This window comes from Passer domesticus, chromosome 10, assembly GCF_036417665.1.
Source record: "Passer domesticus isolate bPasDom1 chromosome 10, bPasDom1.hap1, whole genome shotgun sequence".
Classification (NCBI taxonomy): domain Eukaryota; kingdom Metazoa; phylum Chordata; class Aves; order Passeriformes; family Passeridae; genus Passer; species Passer domesticus.
This window is the reverse complement of record NC_087483.1, coordinates 23,947,102-23,968,015: the sequence shown is the minus strand read 5'-3', so window position 1 is coordinate 23,968,015 and position 20,914 is coordinate 23,947,102. Positions and strand designations below refer to the sequence as shown.

The following is a 20,914-nucleotide window of genomic DNA, read 5'->3' as shown; positions in this document are numbered from 1 at the left end:
TCATCTCTGTGAATTATGCAGATGCTTTGACCATTTTTTTGGTTAACGTTCAATGTCAACAGTGGTGTTAGGATATTTAGCACATGAACCTGAGTGAAACAGTCTTGAGGTTTTGTGAGAAAGTCCTTTCTCACAGAAGATTGAATCCAGATTTGACTGAGAAGTAGATATCCCCCAAATAAAAAAGTTCCTACAGTGTTCATAAAAATCTTTGTTAGGCAAGAGGAACCAGTGTCCTCTGAGGAGTGATATAGGTTGAATTTTGTTCTTGATACATTCTGCTTTGGTTGTTTTACCCATGTGCTAACAGTGCCAGCTACAGCAGATACTTTCTTTTGGAGATACCAGAGAAAAGAAAGAATGAAAGTCATTATGATTGTATCTTGGGTAAAAGATGCAGACTGATAAAATTCCTTAGTTTAACTTAATGAAACAAGTTGCTTTTTAGCTTTCTTAGTTTTGTGAATTACTGTCTACAAATCTTCCCATTCTAGTTAGATTCCAGCTGTTGTGCATATTCAGTTATCGAAATTCAACTATGGAGATCAGAATAAAACATATGGTATCTATAAAATACTATGTAAATTAATGGGATTTGATAATTCTAACAGAAAGAGATTTGATTGTTAATATAATATCATTGACATGAGTAAAAAAATAGAAGAATCAAAGCACCAGGAAACTTCCTGAAGTATTAAGGAATATGTACAGGAAAAAGATGGAGTGACTAGACTTTACCCTCACCTTTAAGACCTTCCTACTCTAGAAGATCCTGGTGGTTTGCTTTTTTTGTTCTTTATTCTGCAGTAGATTGAGGGAGTGTTTAATTTATCTAAAAGTGTATGACACCATTCTGTGCATGTTAAGCAGATCTCTTTAAGACCATTACTACACTGCTGGCAAGTACCATTCATCTAGAAAATGGCTTGAGGTGAAACAAACTGGTATGACTGTTATATTTACACAGAGATTACTTGCAGCCATGGGTCTGTGGTAAGAGGGAAGAAACTTCAGAATTAATTTCTTGTTACCTGGACCCCATGAAAGACGGAAGTTCGTCAAGAGTGTTGTGGCACTTGGGAGTCACAGGATGAGGTATGAAATAGTTCTGGAGTAAAATAACTTTGTGACTCAGCAGTGGAGTCAGGAGTGCCTCCTGATCTGACACAGTCTTGCTGAAAAGACTGAAAATGCACACCCAGTCAGAAGATTGCAGGAGAGCTGGTCAGGGCCAAAGCTGTACTTGACCTTTACCTTTATTCATCCTGGATCTGTTTATGAAACTGGCTGATGAGGATAATGTATTCACCCCTTGCCTGAATAGTTTGATTTATATAGACAATACAAAAATGATTAAACATCACTGGACAACGATTAAGGTTGTTCTCATATTTATAAGGGTCCAACATGAGTTTACTTACAAACATTTGTATTGCCACGCATTATTATGCAATGAATCTAAATGAAAACATGTACTGGATTGTCTGGACTAGGCACATACATCTTTCCTACCATACATTTTCCAGGGTATTAGTGGAGAGTTTTCTGGTTCAGATTCAAATATTTAATCAAAAAATTTGAGTTAAGGTTATGATCTTAGAAGTACCTTCAGTTCAGGACTGATTTAGGAGTGGTGGTGTGAAACTTTTACCATTTGACTAGTGTGTTCTTTGTTCTCTTTATTTCTAGAGAACTAGGTACATTTAGATTTCTGTTCCGTGATGGTCAGTAGCTGGTTTTGTGGTCAGGTTATTATGGTTGATACTAGGAATATGATTGTGATTCACACTGTGATGAACTGGAAGCATAGGCAAGACAAGGGAGTGAATAATCATAATGCTTTCATCAGAGCTGGCATCCAGACACAATCCATTGCCACTGGTTATCACTCAGCTCTGGCCCTGTGGCTAATACTGCAAGTTCTAAAAGCCTGGAGTGTCTAGTCCATCCATACAAAGGAACAAAAAGAAAAGAAAATAATGAAGATACTCCTGAATTTAAAGGACTTTATGTAGACAAAGACAGCATATGTAAGCACAAATAATAAAAACTTTAAGTTAGAATGTGGAAAGAGAGAACATGTTTCCCACTTATGTTCTCTCTGTTTCCAGTTTGAACACCCAGAATTGATTTCATGGCTTGTATATTCAAGCGAGACTTGTTCTATGAACTGAATTTAGCTGGAGTGTTCTCAGGGATCTACCTTTCATCTATAAATAACAGCAGCTCTATTCTGGTTGTCTTGTTTCCTCCCTTATGTTTGCCTAGTAAAAATATGTGATCAGCTAAAGTATGGTTCTTTTTTTGTTTGTAAGTTTTATAGCATCAATAATAGCTTTTGAACATGCTTTTATCCTTCTCCTTCATCTTCTTCCATCATTAACTTTTATCTCAAAAAAACTGTCCACAGCACAGTGGATCTGTGTCTGCAGTCTGTCTTCTGGGTCCAACTGAGAACAATTATAGGATGGTGTCTTGATAGATTTTTTTTTTTTGTATGCTTCATTTCAAGATATTGACGTTCTTTTTGTTTTAATGTAGCCATTGAGAAACAGCAGGAGGAGAGCAGCAGAGGATGCTGTTCTGACTATTGATTTTCTTGTGCCTTTTGTTGGTTCATTAATTCCTCTAACAATTGCTTCTGAGGTGGCTGTCTGTGTGTGACCACTACTAGCCAGCAGAATAGGGTCGGTCATGGCTTGGTGAGGCCATAGTTCATAGTTCATGTCAACTTTACCTTCTGAATTCTTCTACCAAGGAGTTACAATTTAGTGTGGGACCAATACTGTGTTCTCTACAAATAGTGAAATACCTGACTTTTGAATATGTCATTCTTACTCTTCCACAGGGCTTGTAAATGCCAGAAGTGCATAAGCCAGCTGTTTCAAAAGACAGACAAGAGGGCTCAGACAAATGGAACATTGCAGAGAGGAGCCCTGTCTGGGCATTATTTGTATGAAAGCAGTATTTTCACTACTTTCACAAGTATTGTTAACATGTCCCTACCAGCTATAAGAGAACTCAAACCTGTCTAATACTGTGTATCATGATTGTTAGAAAGCACCAGGCTGAAATGAGACTCTTACTAATTCTAAACTCTACAGATAATGCATCTTGCTGGAAGCTAGAAGAGGATGCATTTTGAAATGCAGAAGGGAATCACTGTCGTGTGCAGGAATTGCATGAAGCAGTAGTGAAAATAGAACAATAACTGTGAAGCTGTTTCTCTGGCTTATAAGTCCCTTTTCTTCCTATAATTTTTGAAGAAGAGAGCTGTGATAATAAATTTGTGAGAAGTTCCTGATTTTATTCCAGTTGTAATTATTTCATTAACAATATCTGCATGTTATATGTAGAGTTTGGCCTTTTTTGTTTTGTTTTCACAACTTTAGGTAAGTATCACAGTTAACTTCTGGGACACCACATATTTTTCCAGATGGCTTTTGTGAGGCTGTTTAGAGCCATGGAATACAGTTGAAAGGCTGTGGTTCACAGACAGAAAAGTGATTTGTGCACTGTCTGTAACCTATACTTCTTTAATTATATGATATACCTAATGCATGTAGTCTGTTTATCATGGAGATACTGTTAAGTGATGATAATATCCAGTCATTGATTCTATTGTTGATCTTCAAGACAAATATTTTATTTAAAAGTAGAAAAATGTTGCTTGCACATTTGTCTGACTGCCATTTAAGTTAGTCTGTCATGCCTGGTCTGATTTAATTTTTTCTGACAGTAAAGGTTTACAATATAGAAGAAGTTAGGTGTTATGAGAGAATCATGAAATTTACTTTGATGAGGAATATCTCTTTTCATGGATAAAAGAAAGAAACTACATCAGTGGCTAAAGCCTATTAATAAATATTTGTCTTATCCTGTTGTTCGTCTTGGTTGATCAGCTTTTTCAAGATTTAAGTTACTATCTCTTAGAAGAAAAAATCATGCTCTTTGTCCCTACCAGCCTCTGAGCAGCTTGAGTAGACTCCATCAGGGTAGCCTTGTACTTTAATTCTGTCTTTTCCCAAGTATGCAAAACAGGGTAGAGTGCTAGGGGTTTGTTGATGGCATATAGTCCTGCCTCAAACTGCATAAACATGCCAGCTCTAGAGCCTTATTTACATAGGTATTACTTGATTTCAAGAGGAGTTTGTTTTGGTTTAAACAGTCTTATGGTACAAATTTCACATATCTGATTCCGAGTAATGCTTAAATATGCCATCTGTAAATACTGCCATGTTATCACAATGCACAAAAATTCTCACTAAAATTTTTCTTCAGTCATCCATCATGACTCCATCTGTAAAAATTTTGCATTAGATTTTATTTTGCCAACATTGTCTTCTGGTACAAAGAAATGTTAATGTATTTCTTCTTAAATTAGGACAAGATTTGATTTCTTTATCAGAAGATACCTTTAGTACCAAGTTACATAGGGCTTCCCACTGTATGTATGTCTGCTTTATTTTCCAGGAAACCATTGTATGGATTGTTTCAATATAATTCCAGTATGATTGGACTAGAATCATTAGCTGATCCCTCAGATACCTGGGAAATTATAGAAACTATTGGGAAAGGCACTTATGGTAAAGTCTATAAGGTTGCTAATAAGAAAGATGGAAGCTTGGCAGCAGTAAAGATTCTGGATCCTGTCAGTGTAAGTAAAAAATGTGAAACTGTAACTTCAGTGTTAATTTAAAAGAATTCTTAAACTTGAAATGTGAATCAAATGTGTAAGATATTGAGAGCATCCAGAAGGTAACAATTTTACAGAATGCATTTATAGAAGTTTAGTACCAGCAGCTGAACGACAACTTAGAATTTCATCATACTATCTGAGGACAGCATTTCCCTAGTTTCTGTTTTAGATCTGTGTAAATCTTCTGCTATAAATTTAGTTATCTTTGCTTGGAGCATGCAAATCATGAGAAGGCACAGAGGCATTCCTCATAGGGCCCACTGTAGCAGGGAAAATACAAGATGCTGTTAACCTTAATGTTCTTGTTTTATTCTGTGTACTCCCTAAAAGAATTACTTTTCCCATCACAGAAACACTGTGAACTTCAGGATATTTCAGAGTTACCTTTTATAAGCAGATAATAATGTGAGGCAATAATTAAGATAAAGGGAGAAGTGGACATCCCAGATCCTCAGAGGTAGTTCTGTGCCAGCTCTGGTTTTAGTGGGTATTAAATGCCTGTCTTCCCATGAGAACCAAGGCCCTAGTTTTCAATGGAAAATTTAACTGAGAGCTGTTCAGGTTGGATCAAGCTGGAGTTTGATCATGACAGCTGAGCTAAAATACTGACTAAAAATGTTATGTTTCTGTCATCAGCCAGTACTGAAATTCATCGTTGATTTCTCTTGTATGGATCTGAGTAAGGCACAGGCTTAAATTTTCTAATAGCCAAGTCGGTGCAGAAATGAGGAAAGTTTGAGCACTTAAGCACTGCTCTGAGTTGTGGCCTGTGAGCTGGTATAAACGTTATTTTGTAATTGTCACAGTATTCTTTCATTAACAAGTACCTAGTAACCTTTTCTTATTTCATGGGTGGTTGTTTTGTCTTTCTTTCATTGTTTCTGGTGTATGTCTTTGGTCACAAGACATTGTTTCTGGTGTATGTAATTGGTTTTATTGATGGCCCCTTTGAGGATTAGTGAAATGGTTCTCTGTTTAGTCCTATCTGATGACCACAGAAAAAGGAGTAAATCAAAGGTTCATGTATTTACATTTAGCTCACATGTTAAAAACATGCATGATTTAAAACAGGTTAAAAGTCATACACGTGTAAATTTCTTACTTAGACAACTGAGCAGAGTTAAGTGTTATTGCTAGTTTTCTTGTTAAGTATATTATGTACAGAAAGAATTCTTGAAGAACAACTGCTTGACTTACATAGGCTTCACTTTTTATATATAAGAAGAGCACAAGTGGCACAATTCTATGTGCATTAAATGTCCACTATAGTGTACTTTTAGTTGCATTAAAGTAAAACTATTTAAAAGTACAAACTGAGAAAAAATTAGTTCTTTTTATCCATGAGAGTTTGTTCTTGCTTTATTTGGAGTCACTGTCTTTATATGTTCTGTATGTTTGTGTTTTTTATTTAGGATGTAGATGAAGAAATTGAAGCTGAATATAATATTTTGCAGTTTCTTCCCAATCATCCTAATGTTGTTAGATTTTATGGAATGTTTTACAAAGCAGATCAATATGTGGGAGGACAGCTCTGGCTAGTACTTGAGGTAAAATAATTTTGACAATATTACATCTTACCTTAGCGTATGTGGTTGGACTTTTGTTTGTTATTGCTAAAAGAGTCACAGGCTTTCATGATTTTCTGATAGATGATGTGTTGTAGCCTACTGTTGAAAATCACATCCAAACTTCAAAATTTGTTCAATAGGAAATGGTCTTGCATTTAATTTCTGTTTGAATTTCTACTTTCTGCTTCCAAAATAAGCAGCTCTTTTTTTTCCTTTCTTCTTTTTTTTTTTTTTTCTTGTTAGAGGAAACATTAGAGAAGACATTTATTTAAACTTTTTGGAGAACTCAAGCATTTGAGAGGAATGCAAAAGATGATGTAGTAGGGACGTGGAGGGTAGTTAACAAATAAGCAAAAATACTGCAAAAGTGAACAGAGAAAGTGTAATGGGAAGGTCTGTTTTACTGCTCTGATGAGCAGTAACAAACCATTCAAGCATTTCTTTCTTTCTTTCATAACTAGACTGGTAAAAGCTAGGATTCACTTTTTAATTATTGATTGTATTAAAAATTCCACTCCCCGTTCTTGAATGATGACTAGAATCAGAATAGGGAGTCTTTATTTCTACTACAAATTGTGGAATCCCAACAGAACATCTAACTTTGTTGTACTGGAGAAGTATGTAGCTTGAATGACAACTTTTGAATGTCTTTCCTCTAAAATTTCAGTAACTGTTGAAAAGTGACCTTAGTATTTTTGATTTGGTGTTGGTTTTTCTGTATGCATGCTGTCTTTGTGTTGAGTTTGGGCCTGGTTTCGTCCTTCCTCTGTCTTTTCTTTTTTAATAACAGAGTCTTGTCTGTAAAGATCCATCAAGTGCCAAATGACAGAATTTCATGGAACAAAATCATCATATACTCTGAAATAAAACTGAATGTAAAATTTGAACAAGTTGTATGTATGTATACTTTATCAATTAGGTATGTGCATTTCAGGTGGCTTTTGGTGCACATAATCCAAAGTTTGGAAGAAATTTGACATGATCAAAAATGTGTTTTCCTTATATGGAAAAATTTATTGGAAACCTAAACTATTCCTTGCCTTGCAATTTCCAGCATATTTTTGCATGCATAGCAACGACTTGTGATATTATAAATTAATGACTCATTTTCAGTAAAAGGGAATATACAAAGTATTCAGACTTTGATCCCTGAGTCTTTGATGAAATACATACATTTGATGTGTGACTTCCAAAATTTGTAATAAAAAGGAGGATTTTTTTTCCTTTAGGCACAGTTCTGCTATGTTTACTCACTGCAAGCAGGACCTTATTTTGTTAAATGTCTGTGATGAGGAAGGGTGGCAAAAGCGGAGGCCCTAAGTACTTTTATGATGATGCAAGTCTTGGACAACTGTAAAGCAAACTTCTCAATTTTCATATAAATGTGCATCTCTCCACCTATTAAAGCATTACCATTAGGTGTAAAGTGGTAATGAAGCTTTCAAATTGATTTTTTTCAAGGTCTTTGCTGAGTTTCAAGAATAGTGTCACAGACAGCTGTAGTAGTGTTTGTGGGATATATTTTTGAGTCAGGCATTCATTTACCATATCCCACTAAACAGCTGTCAGTCTGTATTATTTTTCAGTTACAACCAGCTTGGTGGATTTTTAAGTTAGGGCGTACTTTTATATATTTTATTTGTGGGCTAGAGGTAAATTTAGTACAGTCTGTCTAAACAGAACATTTAATGCAATAAAAGCAATACAAAGAAAACTTCAGCTTCATGACTTGTCAGCAAATGGTTAACCCTGGGAAGAAAAACATGCAATTTCATGTAAATATATTTGATAGTTGATACTGACCTGAATGCTCCCACAAATTTATGAAATATAAGAAAAGCATTCCTTGCTAATGAATTAAAAAATAAAACCAAATTCCTACAGAGCATATCAGTGTTTTAAGTGATGAAATTTTGCTTCAACGTCCTTTTCCATTAACTCAAACTTCTAGTCTAGTGACTTTTTTTTTGATGGAAGGGAAAGTTTAGTAATAAGGTAAGGAAAGTATTAGCATATAACAGAAATTAGTGGTTGAAGTGATGCACAGTTTTTTCATAAAAGCCGTTTGAAAGATGCAAATCTTGAGAGTTTGTATAACTTCATACTATTGTCCTGATTTATGCTGTGGTATTTTAAACTGATAATGTTCAATGAACTTGTGTTGAAATGCATGTGATTCTCTGGCAGAAATGTTGGTAAGGGTACTGGCCACAAAACCAGTTAGTCAATTCTCCCATATTTTTTCTTTTTTTGGTCAAACAGTTGTGAATATCAAGGTAATTAAAGGAAAGAGAGAGGAGAAAGGATGGATATCAATACCTGCCTAGAATGGTGTGGAGAGTAAACTTAAGGTGTGGATGGGAACATATTTTCAAAGATTCTAATTTTACTTTTTCTCGTCCTCTGTTGATGTTTAGCAGCCCATTAGGAGAAAATGCTTGCAAGAAGCTGCTTCTCTAGATTAGAATGTTTCTCTGTTGTTGACAGTACATGGCATCAAATCTGAGTATAGAGATATGGCTTCTGTCTATTTTATATTGCCTGCCATCAGGAGCATTAATGAAGTGAAAGTTTAAAATTACTAATTTGTTGCTTCCCAGTTATCAAGAGCATCAATCTTTTCTGTCTGGCCTTTGCACAGAAGGATTTTTTCAAAAAGACAATGCATGTATTGTGAAAATACTCAAATAATGTAAATTGGATTTATGAATCCTCTTTTGAAATACAGTCCTGTTAATATTATTTTTATCTTTTTTGTTGCATTTTATAAATTACACTTCATAATTTTCAGTTTTCTCTTCCCTCCCCTTCCTCAGGCTGCTGTGTTTTATATTACCATCGCCAATAAAATGAGTTCTGTTGCTCCCAGACTTGTGTTGTAGCACAGTTTTGCATGCTAGGTGTTTATAGCCTAAGCATGTGTATTGAGTAACTGAGGACTTGCTTTTTTTCCCTCCTCACAACTCCCCCTTTCCAGCTGTGCAATGGAGGTTCTGTCACAGAGCTTGTCAAAGGGCTGCTGAAGTGTGGCCGAAGATTGGACGAAGCTATCATCTCATACATCTTGTATGGTGCTCTCTTGGTAAGGATGTTCATTGGGCTTGTAATGGCAGCAGAGGGTGCAATTCACTTATTGCATACATACATTTTCCATTTATAGGGTGTGGTAATGGGAACAATATTACATGGGCTGTTACAACAGCAGGGGTTGTGTAAAGGCATGGAATCCAGTGGACAGCAGTTTCTGTGGAGTGTGTGCAGAATTTCTTCATTACATACCTAATAGCAGGGTAATTGTTTAAATAAGGGAATAAACTTATTTTTGTTACTGCTGGTATATAGGGCCTCCAGCATTTACACAATAACCGGATCATTCATCGTGATGTGAAAGGGAACAACATTCTCCTGACAACAGAAGGTGGAGTCAAGCTCGTTGACTTTGGTAATGACCACTTCCCCTTTGTTTTCTTGATACATGCAGTTTAGCCAAAGATGTCTGTTTACTTTCCCCTGGGAAGGTAGAATGTTACAGCCAGACATTTTCAGAAGCATACTCAGAATTATTTTAAGAAGGAAAAATGCAAAAGGAACCTGATTACACTAAGAATAAAAATTCTAACTAAAAATCAGTAATAGAGTTTTAATTTTTAAAAGCTTAAACATAATTTAATAATTTTTAAAATTCTGAAGCTAGCATTTTATTTACAAAGCTCTTCTGCATTTTAGAAGAAATGTCAGTTTCAGGGCAGTTGTCCTCCTAATTTAAATTTAAATATTCTGTCTTTTGCATATGAAAAGGAAACATTATTTCTGAAATGGCTTTTGATAGCCTTAAGCATATTTTTTCCCCCCTGAGCAGAAGGTAAAATAGTCCCTTGGGTCCAAAACCCAACATCCATTTAATTAGTGATTATTGCTCTTAGATTTGAGCATTGCCAGTCTGGATATGTCATAAGAAACGAGAGAGAAAGGGAGGGAGGGTGGTAGAAAGGCACTTGGCAATAGGTTTAAAGACAGTTCCAATTTTATTCCTTTGAACATGCACTTAGAAAGAAAAAAAAAAAAAAAGCTTTTGTCCCTCAGATATGTATGCATGGGAGTGGATAATTTTATTAAAAGTAACAGAAGCAGATCATTAGTAATATGATTTATTAATGAAACCATATAATGCATAAGGTAATCACGACTGAAAATAGTGTATGAATGATATGTTTGTTTAGCAGTGCATGAAGGTAAGGAAAAATGTTCACAAAATGAGAGTAGGGTAGAATGGTATGTCAAAAAATCTGCAAATAATATTTTTTTAAAATCCTAAAATACTACATTTATGCAGTGGAAAGAAAATTGTGTCCTGGTGACGTCATGGTATTATAAATTTAACACACATATGTATTGAAGATGCTAAAATAAGTTGTCACATAAGAGATTCCTTAGTATCTTCTAGGGACAAAATTTCATTATTTTGAATTGTAAAGGCAGCAATTAAAATAGTGCTAGGAGAAATATATGACCTGAAGCAAAACTTGGAGTGAGTCCCTGACCTAATAGAAGAGAGGAAGATCCCTTCTCATTTGGGGGAATTTTGGCAGTCTAATCTTTGTTTTTACTCCATTATGGGAAAAGTTGGCTTTTCTTCCCAAAGCAAAATGTTTTTATCAGATGTATTAAAGGCCTTTAAGACAGACCAGTGTGCTCCAACCCCAAGTGGCACATTCAAGGAAACTGAGACTCCCAATCTTTCTGGTGTCCCATAGGACTCTCTGATTCTAATTTAGGTTTCAGGGGTTTTCTCTTTGTATGTTAGGACAGTAGCACTAGAAAATCACAACAAATATGACTGGCTCAGAAAAAAATGAGACTGAAATCTCAAGTGTTCCCTACTGCTTAACAGTTAGGAAATGCCAAGAAATGCCAATATATCGATAGGCTTGCTGACTAAAGAAGTATCAGGCACCAAGCTTTTATTGGGTTGCTCTTTTTCCTTTGTTAGTCCACTGCCATAGCCACAGAGTGGTCTCTGGAAATGATCTAGGACTGAGACGCAGGTGATACTGTTTGTAGAACTGTTTTGTCTCATTTTTTGCAGAAAGTAGAAGATAAATAGTGAAATTGTAAGGAATTCTGGAAGAGAAGGGACTCGCAGTTGAGACAGTTGAATGATATCAAATTGGAGATTATTCTTGCTTCTGCTTGTGTTTCTCTGTGATGCTGGAGGGTCACTTACATCAAACTCAGTTCCTCATTTTCCCAGTAGTCAGTTTGAAACATCTTGTCCTGCTTTGCAGAAGAACTGTGTGTTCTTGAACTGCATCTGAGATCTATTCTAGCTGTACTTGAGGCTTGTGGAGTGCCTGACAACTGAAAGATCTCAGATTAAGTACCCAAACACAGTGGATGCTCTGGATATTTTTAGGTTAATCCCTGGAACTAATAATCCTCTGCCATTTTGTGGGAATGTTAAGTAGATTAGTTGCTTGGTGAGTGGGGAAGAAAATATGTCAAAAGAAAAAAAAATGAAATTTAGTGTAGGATTGGATATATTGAATAAGAAATGAGAATTCAAATCAATGGGGTTAAAAAAATTAAATTATGACCTATTGATATGAGTTATTATGACTGAATGTTATCCATTCAGTCGAGAAAATGAGGCAGAATCTTGATTTTAAAAAAGCTGCTTCATATTCAAGGCTGTAGAGATGGATATTAGGTCACAGAGAGGGTTGCACAGATATCTTTAATTAAGGCTTTTCTTTACTGGATGACTTTACAGTTTGTTTTTTCAACATAACACACATTTCTTCCCTCAACTGCTGTTGACAGCATAATATATTTGAATAAATGATGGCCACAGTAAATTGACCTAAAATGTCTGCAACTTATCATTCATTTATGCTCATGCTCACCCTCTCTCAGCTCTTTGGTATTCTGCACTGTTTTGGAATATCCCTAGATAGCAGCTGTGAATTAAGGTGACTGAAGAGACATCACACTGAAATGAGTAGTGTGTGCTAGCTGTTAACTGTTTCCCAGCAGTACTCACAAAATCACTGAAGACTTGCAATTGCACTGAAAAATTAAAAACAAATGTAAAATTGAATGTTGAAATCAGAAATCAAACTATTTAACTTATGAGTCTATTTTTTCATTTATTGGCAACAGTCAATGTGTATTATATGTGTTTCTGCTCATTTTTGTCTCTGGGTAATGCCAAAAGAGCAAACCATTATAGCTTTTGTTTTTAAAAAATGTTAAAGCAAAATGTATTTCTAAGTTAATATTGGCTTTGTGTCACCTCATTGGACTGCTACTGAACTGAACTCATTCAAAAATATGTTGACCAGAGCACAGAAGATTTGCTGTCAAAGTTCATTCTGATTTGTTAACATTGTTTGATTGCACTCTAGTTCATTCTTTTGTTTTTTTCAGTTGTGCTTCAGTAGTCCAGCCCCAGTCAGCAAAGCTCTGAAGCTAATGTTTTAAGTATGTGTTTAATTCCCTAAGTACAAGCTGCAGTGTGAGCTTGAGCTTCTGAGCTTTTCTTATTAGGAAAAGATTTAAGCAGGTGCATAAGTGTTTTGTTGAACAGGAGCCTCTGCAGGTATGCTAGTGAACACTTTCCCAGTTCGTGATGTTCAGACAGTGCATTCTGAAACAGAAGTTTTAAAGTCAAGATGTAATTTTAATAGTTCCCATTTATACTTATGAAAACAGCAGAAAGAAATCTGGGATATTTATGTGACAATGGAATTTTTGAGTTTGCGTAAAAGTGCTTCAAAGTGAGAGTCATTCACAGAAAAAAAACACAAAACTGATAAACTTTGTAGAAAACAGCAAGCTGAAATCAATCAAACAAATAATTTGCACCTACTTTGGCCAGGCATTCTGCAGCTGTGCTCACAAGTTTGGGTTTTGTTTTCCAGATATTTGAAATAAACTTACTGAAATGACAGTGAATTTGAAGCCAAGTTTCTTTGATCTGTTTTGCTGCAGGTGTTTCAGCCCAGCTCACCAGCACACGGCTGCGTAGAAACACCTCAGTGGGAACACCCTTTTGGATGGCACCTGAGGTAGGCAAATGTGCCTGTCTGCCTTGTCTCCATTCCTGGCAATACACACTTTGTTGCCACTTCCCCATGGTAGGGGTATTTTTCCCTCCCTTATGGCTGTGTTTCTGCTTTACATCTTGTCCTCTGTTCAGTAGAAGTAATATACTATTAGAGTATACAAAATGGATTTCTAATAATCATTATTTTCTTCTCTATAGTGTTTCCATAAAATTACAACAAATCTACAAATAAACGAGGGTCCTAAGAATGTTATGACTTTCCAGTCAAATATTGTATGTTTTGGGGTGCTAGTCTGTGATGTAAATATGGACTGGGGGAGAAGGAGGAATTCCTTTTTCCAGTCTTGCATACTGCAAAACCCTGGCTGACCTATGTGTTCTTTAACCTTAATTATTAACTGGGGCCTTAAAACTTAGACACATGGGCTAGCATAGGTTAAAAAATTGATAAAAATAATATATAGGTAGCTTAGCCCATTTTGAAGTATCTCACTTACATTATTTTACACACTACTATCCAGACTTAACCCTTTGCCTTCTATTTCATGAAGCTCTAAAAGTTTTAACACACTGTTGAGCAAAAATTTGTACTTTACCAAAGTAAAGTTTGTTCAACAATGTGTTTTATCTTTACAAGATATCAATCTTTATATTCTCTGCTTTAAGGACCACAAAGTACTTCTGAAAGATATGGATTGTGAAATTTAAGAACAAGGATTGAAACAGGAGTTGTTTGTTTTTTTGTAAGTTTTCCAGCCTTTGTAACAGTACGAGGCTCTTTTCTGTTAAAGGCCATGTGAGTTTTGGGGAATTTGGGATGGAATTTATATATTACAAATGCACACAGGTCTACTTCTGTAGTTTGAAGAGTTAAAAGTATTGTGCAAACATTTGTTTTAAAACAGTTCATAATCTTTATGCATCTATTTTTGTTGCTAAGGAAGGCTGATTATGGCTGAGCAGAGAAAATATGCTGCTGCAAGGGGTCTAAAATTGATCTTGCACAGTCTCACAAAGAATGGTTGATATTTCACCATCTCCATAACAACCAGTTTACGTCACAAAGGAGACACAAGATACCTTAGAAACCACTGTGAAAACATTATTTATGGAATCACCTTGATTGGAGACATTTCTAAAATGAGACCTCTATAAAATACTACTCAGATAATAATGGACATATTATGAAAGATTTTATAGAACATGGATTATAATAGGTTATTTTCGTGGTACTGTTCTGCTTGAATAATTGCCATCAAGGGCAGTAATTATACCAAATTTATTTTCCTTGCCATGTTGAAGATATTTATTCTCGTGGCAGAAAGCCAAAGAGATAAACAGATATTTTGATCTGAAAAATTTTGACCTGAAAGTACAGCACACATGTAGTCAAGGTATGATATGTACATGGCATATCAAACAGGAACAGGTGTGGCTTTGAATTCTTGCTCTTTTGAAAAGATCTGTTGAAAGAACTGACCCAGTACCATAGGCATAGTAACCCATATTACATTTGCATGCCATGAGTCACACCAGGCTTCACAGGTGTGCCGGGGCAGCAAAACAGCTGTAAGGGGCTTAGATACCCATTGTGCTGGTGTGGAAACAGCTTTTAAATGACAGGTTTGCTTGCTCAAATCACTGCAGTTGCTCATATAAACGACAGGTTTCAAGTGATATGCAGGATGCAATGTACTTTATTTCTGGGGAGATCTTTCTTGTATTTTTAAAATATGCACCCAGATTTTTATGTGAAAGATCGAAGATTAGGACTGCAATAAAAGAAAAGGAAAATGAAAATGTGTGCTTGGGTAACAGTTTATTAGGAAGAGTGTTTTCTAGATGAGATTGTGGTGAGATCAGTAAACACTAGAAAGGCCCTTAACTCAGTTTTTTGTACTCATTTACACAAAATCTTTTTGTCTAAAGGTTTTTGACACAGGATAGAATTTATTTCAAACCCCAAAATATCATAAAATAACTGAACAGGAATGAAATGTTCCTAATCAGAGAAATAAAAAACATGAAGGCTTTTTTTTCAATTGGACTTCATCTGGATATGAAGCATAGGTACCTCAGTCAATGCATAAGGTAATCATGGGATCTCATCTGGCAGTGAGAAGGATGGATTTAATCTGAAGGGGGAGTGAGAGGGGAGATGAAAAAGCTTGCCTTGGAGGAAGAGACTACAGTACTGTTTCAGAGTAGAATATAGCTGACAGGAAATATTTTCCAGTGTAAACTCCATAAAAAGAAAACCTGGAGAAGAATGATGCAGGATGTTTAAAGCTGACAGATGGGAATAACTGGATATAAGCAGGAGACAAACACACTGAAAACTGGAATCACTAGATCAGCCTGGGCCATGAATGCTCTATAAAATGAAGAAAACCACATTTTAAGATTAAGTTTGCAAAACATTTCAAAGGGATTATAAGGCATGGTACTTAAAATAGCAGAAGCTCATAGGAAAATAGCAGTGTCTGAGGGTGGTGTAAGGAAGGTCTTCAAGTCAATGTTCTTACTGACAGCACTCAAAGTAGCAGCTTAACTGCTTATTATTTGAGTGACTCAAGCACCGTGGCTCCTTTTTTTCTGATGACTCTGAGGCTTGCTTAGCAGTATCAGGACAAAAAAGAGCTGTCCTTGAGCAGAGCTTGTGATTCACAAAAAATTTTGCTGAAAAAATGAAAATACAGGTAAAAATTAGGCTGTGAGGAAGCAACAGAGAATGTGACAAGGATAAGCCAGTTTGAGAGCAGCTTTAAAGAGGAGTCACTGAAAATTAATAATTGTTGTTTAACCTAATTAATATTTTTTCATACTTACAAATGTAGACTCTCAGAAACTGAAACACTGAATACAAGCATACCAATAAAAGATAAATAAGGCAGGATAGTATGTTTAAAGCTGCTTGTTATCAAACACTTAAGTTACCTAAAATCTGCTTCTATTGTGCTAGATATTAGAAATAGATAAATAAATTGTGTTATGTGCTAGCAGGATAAATCAGATTTGAAGCTTTTGTACTGAACTGCCTTTACATCTGTAGTTCTAAGCATGGTAGCATCCCTTGGTGTGGCATGTGATCACACTCAAGATGATGTGCCCCATGTACAGATATATGTACATGTTTGACCCAAATTTAGTTTTAAGAATGGAAATAGAAAATGATACTTGAAGTTAGAAAGAACTGGAGAGATGCTGAAGAAAATTTAAAACTGAAGGGAATATGCTGTTATATTTTACTGATAACTGCTAAAAATTATACTGGTGAATGTATATTTATATTTTAAAAGAAACATAATTAAAATATAGTTGATCCTTTGAAGGATTATCTGTTGAAATATGACACATGAGTAGGAAAAGCTGTGATACTGTGGTAAAGATATAAGAATTCTGTAATAATGAGTTAAGCAGAGGTAAAATCTTGGGTCTGTTTTCCTATTTTCAGAGCTATTTCAGATGTCGCAGTATTAGGTAACGCTGTTTCAACTCTGTGTTTTGAATATTTGTTACCCTGCTGGCAGCAGGAAGTAATGATCAGTAAGATTGCCCCAGACACAGTTTCCCTTTCTCCTGCTGAATCAAGGCATTCTCCTGGGATAAAATTCAGTACATCTGAGGATCAGAATAAATTTCCAAAGTGTTAGAACAGTGGGTGAATAGCTTAAATTGTCTTTCTTTTCCCAGTGTTCCTTTGTATTCATTTAAAACTTTAAATCTGATCATGTGTGTGTGAAATAAGTCTAATCCTGAAACAATGAATAATATTTGCATTGTTTCAGTACAAAATTGTGTGTCTGCATAATCTAATAAAAAATTAACAAAACTAGATGGTAAAAAAGCACCCCATAAGTAACTTACATTAATGTTTAAATTTAAATTAAGTTTAAAAATATGCAAAAAGAAAAAAAAAGTTTGCAAAAACCTTGCATAACTTTTCTGCTGAAGCCAATATTTATTACAATAAGGGCTGTATTCAAGTCTTAGAATTTGGGAAAAATTCATTTAATTGTAAATACAGCATAGAAAACATAATCCCACCACTACTAATACTAACTGCCCAATACTAACCTGGGGCTATTGAATCATACAATCCTAGGTTTGGGTTGGAAGGGACCTTAAAGATCATCTATTTCCAAATCCCCTGCCCTAGGAAGGGACACGTTCCACTTGACCAGGTTGCTCAGAGCCCCATCCAGCTGGACCTTACACACTTCCAGGGATGGGGCAGCCTGTTCCAGTGCCTCACCACCCTCACAGTAAAGAATTTTTTCCTAATATCGAATCTAAACCTACTCTCCCTCAGTCTGAATCCATTCCCTCTTATTCTGTCACTATATGCTCTTGTAAAAAGTCCCTCTCCATCTTTCCTTTCATGTTTTTAATTAACTCTAAACAGGTACAGTGATACATTCTTATGAAGTAATTTAGCAGAGTCTCATCTTGTCATATTTCAGCCTATTCTGTTTGTCAGCCCTTTGCTTACATCAAGAGATTCAAGGTCAGTTTGCTAAAATTAGCTTTTCTCATATGCATATTTTCTCTATACTTTTAATTGCCACCTAAGTAAGGAATTTTGTGCATGCTGATTTATAATGAGCTGTAGGAATCCACCACTTAGTATAAATAGGATATAGATTTCAGGAATGGATATATGCTTACTTTTCTGCCTGAAAGCCATTTGAAAACAGTTGTACAGTGGAAAAGAATGCTTATTTTGTGATAAATAATATTACACCTTCTATAATAAAGAAAGTTTTGAAAATATTTTAATATCTTCTGTGAAAGTATAGTAGCAATTCTTGTATAGCTAGTGATAAGAGATAGATTATTAAATTAGCTCTTATTACAGTTTCTCAGTTTTATAGTCTTTTTGCCTTGTAAATTACAGTACATGAGATAATATTGAAAGCATAATTTACAAAAAAACCCCAAACAACTCTCCTCAGAGTAAAACTGTACTGATAGAAACAAATCTGCTGCTGCTTTTATAGAACTTGTGTGTATCTGGCATCACAATTAATCAACAGTGAAATATTTGAAAATCCCACACATTTAAGGGGTAAAAATAATAAATGCAATAAAAAATGTTAAAGTTGAAGGTAAGTAGCATGAAATAATTTGCCATGAATGCAATAAAAAATGTTAAAGTAGAAGGTAAGTAGCATGAAATAATATGTGATGCTGTATTAAGCCTAGGGTGAAAAGGAACTTCCCTCTTGACATACATTATGCAATTACATTCTGTTTTTCGGGAGGTTAAGGTGCTGGGACACTGCAGTGTACTGGCAATTATTTTTAGGAAATACTAGCTGTCCTCTCAAAATGCAGCACTGCGTTTGAGGGCAGCACTGTGCTTCATGTGGAACCAGGTATAGGCATGCCAGAGAGGAACTACAGCAGTGTAAGTGTGGGAAGGCATGGGGGAAGAGTGGGAACAGTTGCTCTGAATAGATAGGGCAAGACTGCAGGGATGAACTGAGGGACATAGAAGTGAAGTGATTTGCTTAAGAACTTACAGGAGGTCAGTGGCAGAATGTGGGGTAGGATTAAGTCTCTAAATGGCTGCACATGGTTGAAATGCCTGTGACTCTGAGATGCCACCTTATGACAGCTGACAGATGATTTTTAAAAAGATTTCTGAATACAGATTTTTATTTCTTTAAAGAAATGAAGGAAATTGCCTTTACTGTCCTGGCTTTTCCTCTGCTTTCTTCTTTTCTGTGACTCTCAAACTGAAGCTTTAACAAACTGCTGTAGTAAGGAGTTATACTGAAGTTGGTTAAAGTCCATAATGAAAACAGTGGATTTAGGAGTCTGAAATGGAATACAGAGGTTTCAAACTTTAAAGGACATTACATACAAGAGAGGCAGAAAGCACAGCAGGACAGCACCAGCAAGCTCTCCCTCAAAAGCAGAATCTAGCAGAATGCATCCCCTCCTCCTTTGCCTCCAGGAGAGCCCCACCTGGGCTAGCATGGCAAGTGAAACTAGATGGCAGCTGGAGGAACCTCAGGGAGCATTGCCAGTAGCATTGATGACATAGCTGTAGTCTTGTGAAGGGGTGTGGAGGAGTTGTTTCTATTTTGTTTCAACAACTATGAAAGGGTTGTAAATCTTTCATGTAGGGTGTTTAAAGATTTAAAAGACAAATCAAAACAACAAGCCCAAAACATCAGAGAAAATCAGTTCAGTACCACGTGGGTCTGCGCTGAGTTGCCTACACGAAATATGTTCAGTTGGAAGGGTGGAGGAGGAGGAGCTCTTAGTTTTTGCTTTCTTTGTGAAAGACCATTTGAAAATCTGTGTGAGGTGTGTAGTATATACACTCACTATTAAGGAGTATATTTCTAGATCAGAAGCAAAATGTGCCTGTTGTATTATTATGAGTAGTGATGGTCTCATGGTATGAAAGCATGATTTCTGTGCTTGAAAGCCTGTTTTTCTTTGCTATATCATTTGATCCAGTAAAAGGTATTATGTTTCCCTACAAATGTAGCCTGTTGCCAGAACAGTCTAATGGTGTCAGAAATATTTCCCTTGGGCGAGTTAAAAATAAAAATTTATTACTCACAGCTGGTAAAATTTGACTGCTTGACATATAATTAATTTACAATAAATCAATATTAATTGTGATAATTACTTATAGGACTTATTTTAAATGTCATTTACTACTTATTTTGGGAAAATTTATAACAAATTATTTTCTGATATACTATGGAAACATTTGTATAATGGTACAAAATAAGGAACTGAAATCCATATAAGAAAATGCAGGAATATGGAACCAATTTCAATCACAAAATTGCTTTTTATTCAATATATGAATGTGCTTGAAGAGGAGAAGGAAAAGATGGAATGAGGAAGTGATGGAGAGATAGATAAGTATCAGTTTGGTTGTCTAATTGATTATCCCCAGTGCTGCTATGTGCTATCATGAAAGCCTTTTCTGGTGTTGCTACATAGGGATTTGAAGAATATGTAATATATTACTGATGTAAACAAATGAAGTTGGGTTGTGTAGTGTCAGATGGAGCCCACAAGTTCAGCTGGTTGCTTTCAGTTGGCTGGCACAGCTAGCAATCTTGTTTTCCTTGCAGCAAGGGTGACGACTTAGCGCCACGTTCCTTTTCCATGCGCAGTGCTTCTCAGCAGTGCTCACACGGCACAGGAGCTGCTGGGCTGGCTGTGTCAGCTGAGCCCAGCACGCCCCAGCAGCTCCGGGCTCCTTCCTGCGCGGCTCAGGGCGCTCGTGGTGCAGCAGTGCTCTCCAGTAGCACACCTGCACTGCTGTTACTAGCCTGTGCTTGCAGCTCTGCTTTGTATTTACTGAGGCAGAGGGAAAGTAAGTTCACTTCTAATAATTCTGGGTAAACTTAAAACGGTTTGATGTATTTTGCTTCATCTAAACATGTGTACAGCTTTCTCTCTCTGCGCAAGTCAGTATGTTCACTGTCCAAATGATAGGTAGTTCTCTGTATTAACTGTTTTCCTTCTTCTAAATCCACCTTTGATCTGCTGCTGCACTTGCTGAAGTTCAGAGAAATGTTTATATTGATTTCAGAACAGGCAGAA

The 20,914-nt window shown here is 35.9% G+C and overlaps 1 protein-coding gene across 12 annotated transcripts in view; it reads left to right on the top strand.

Moving 5' to 3' along the window:
* Positions 1–20,914, top strand: part of MYO3B (myosin IIIB) — a 192,541-nt gene that overhangs the window by 19,217 nt on the left and 152,410 nt on the right. For all 12 annotated transcript variants that reach the window (XR_010369281.1, XR_010369282.1, XM_064434510.1 and 9 more), the window contains exons 4-8: positions 4,474–4,657; positions 6,112–6,246; positions 9,245–9,349; positions 9,610–9,709; positions 13,258–13,334. Coding sequence is in view for 10 of the 12 variants with exons in the window: in XM_064434510.1 (XP_064290580.1) it covers positions 4,474–4,657; positions 6,112–6,246; positions 9,245–9,349; positions 9,610–9,709; positions 13,258–13,334 (601 nt within the window). In the remaining 2 variants the exon portion in view is untranslated. The remainder of the gene's footprint in view (positions 1–4,473; positions 4,658–6,111; positions 6,247–9,244; positions 9,350–9,609; positions 9,710–13,257; positions 13,335–20,914) is intronic.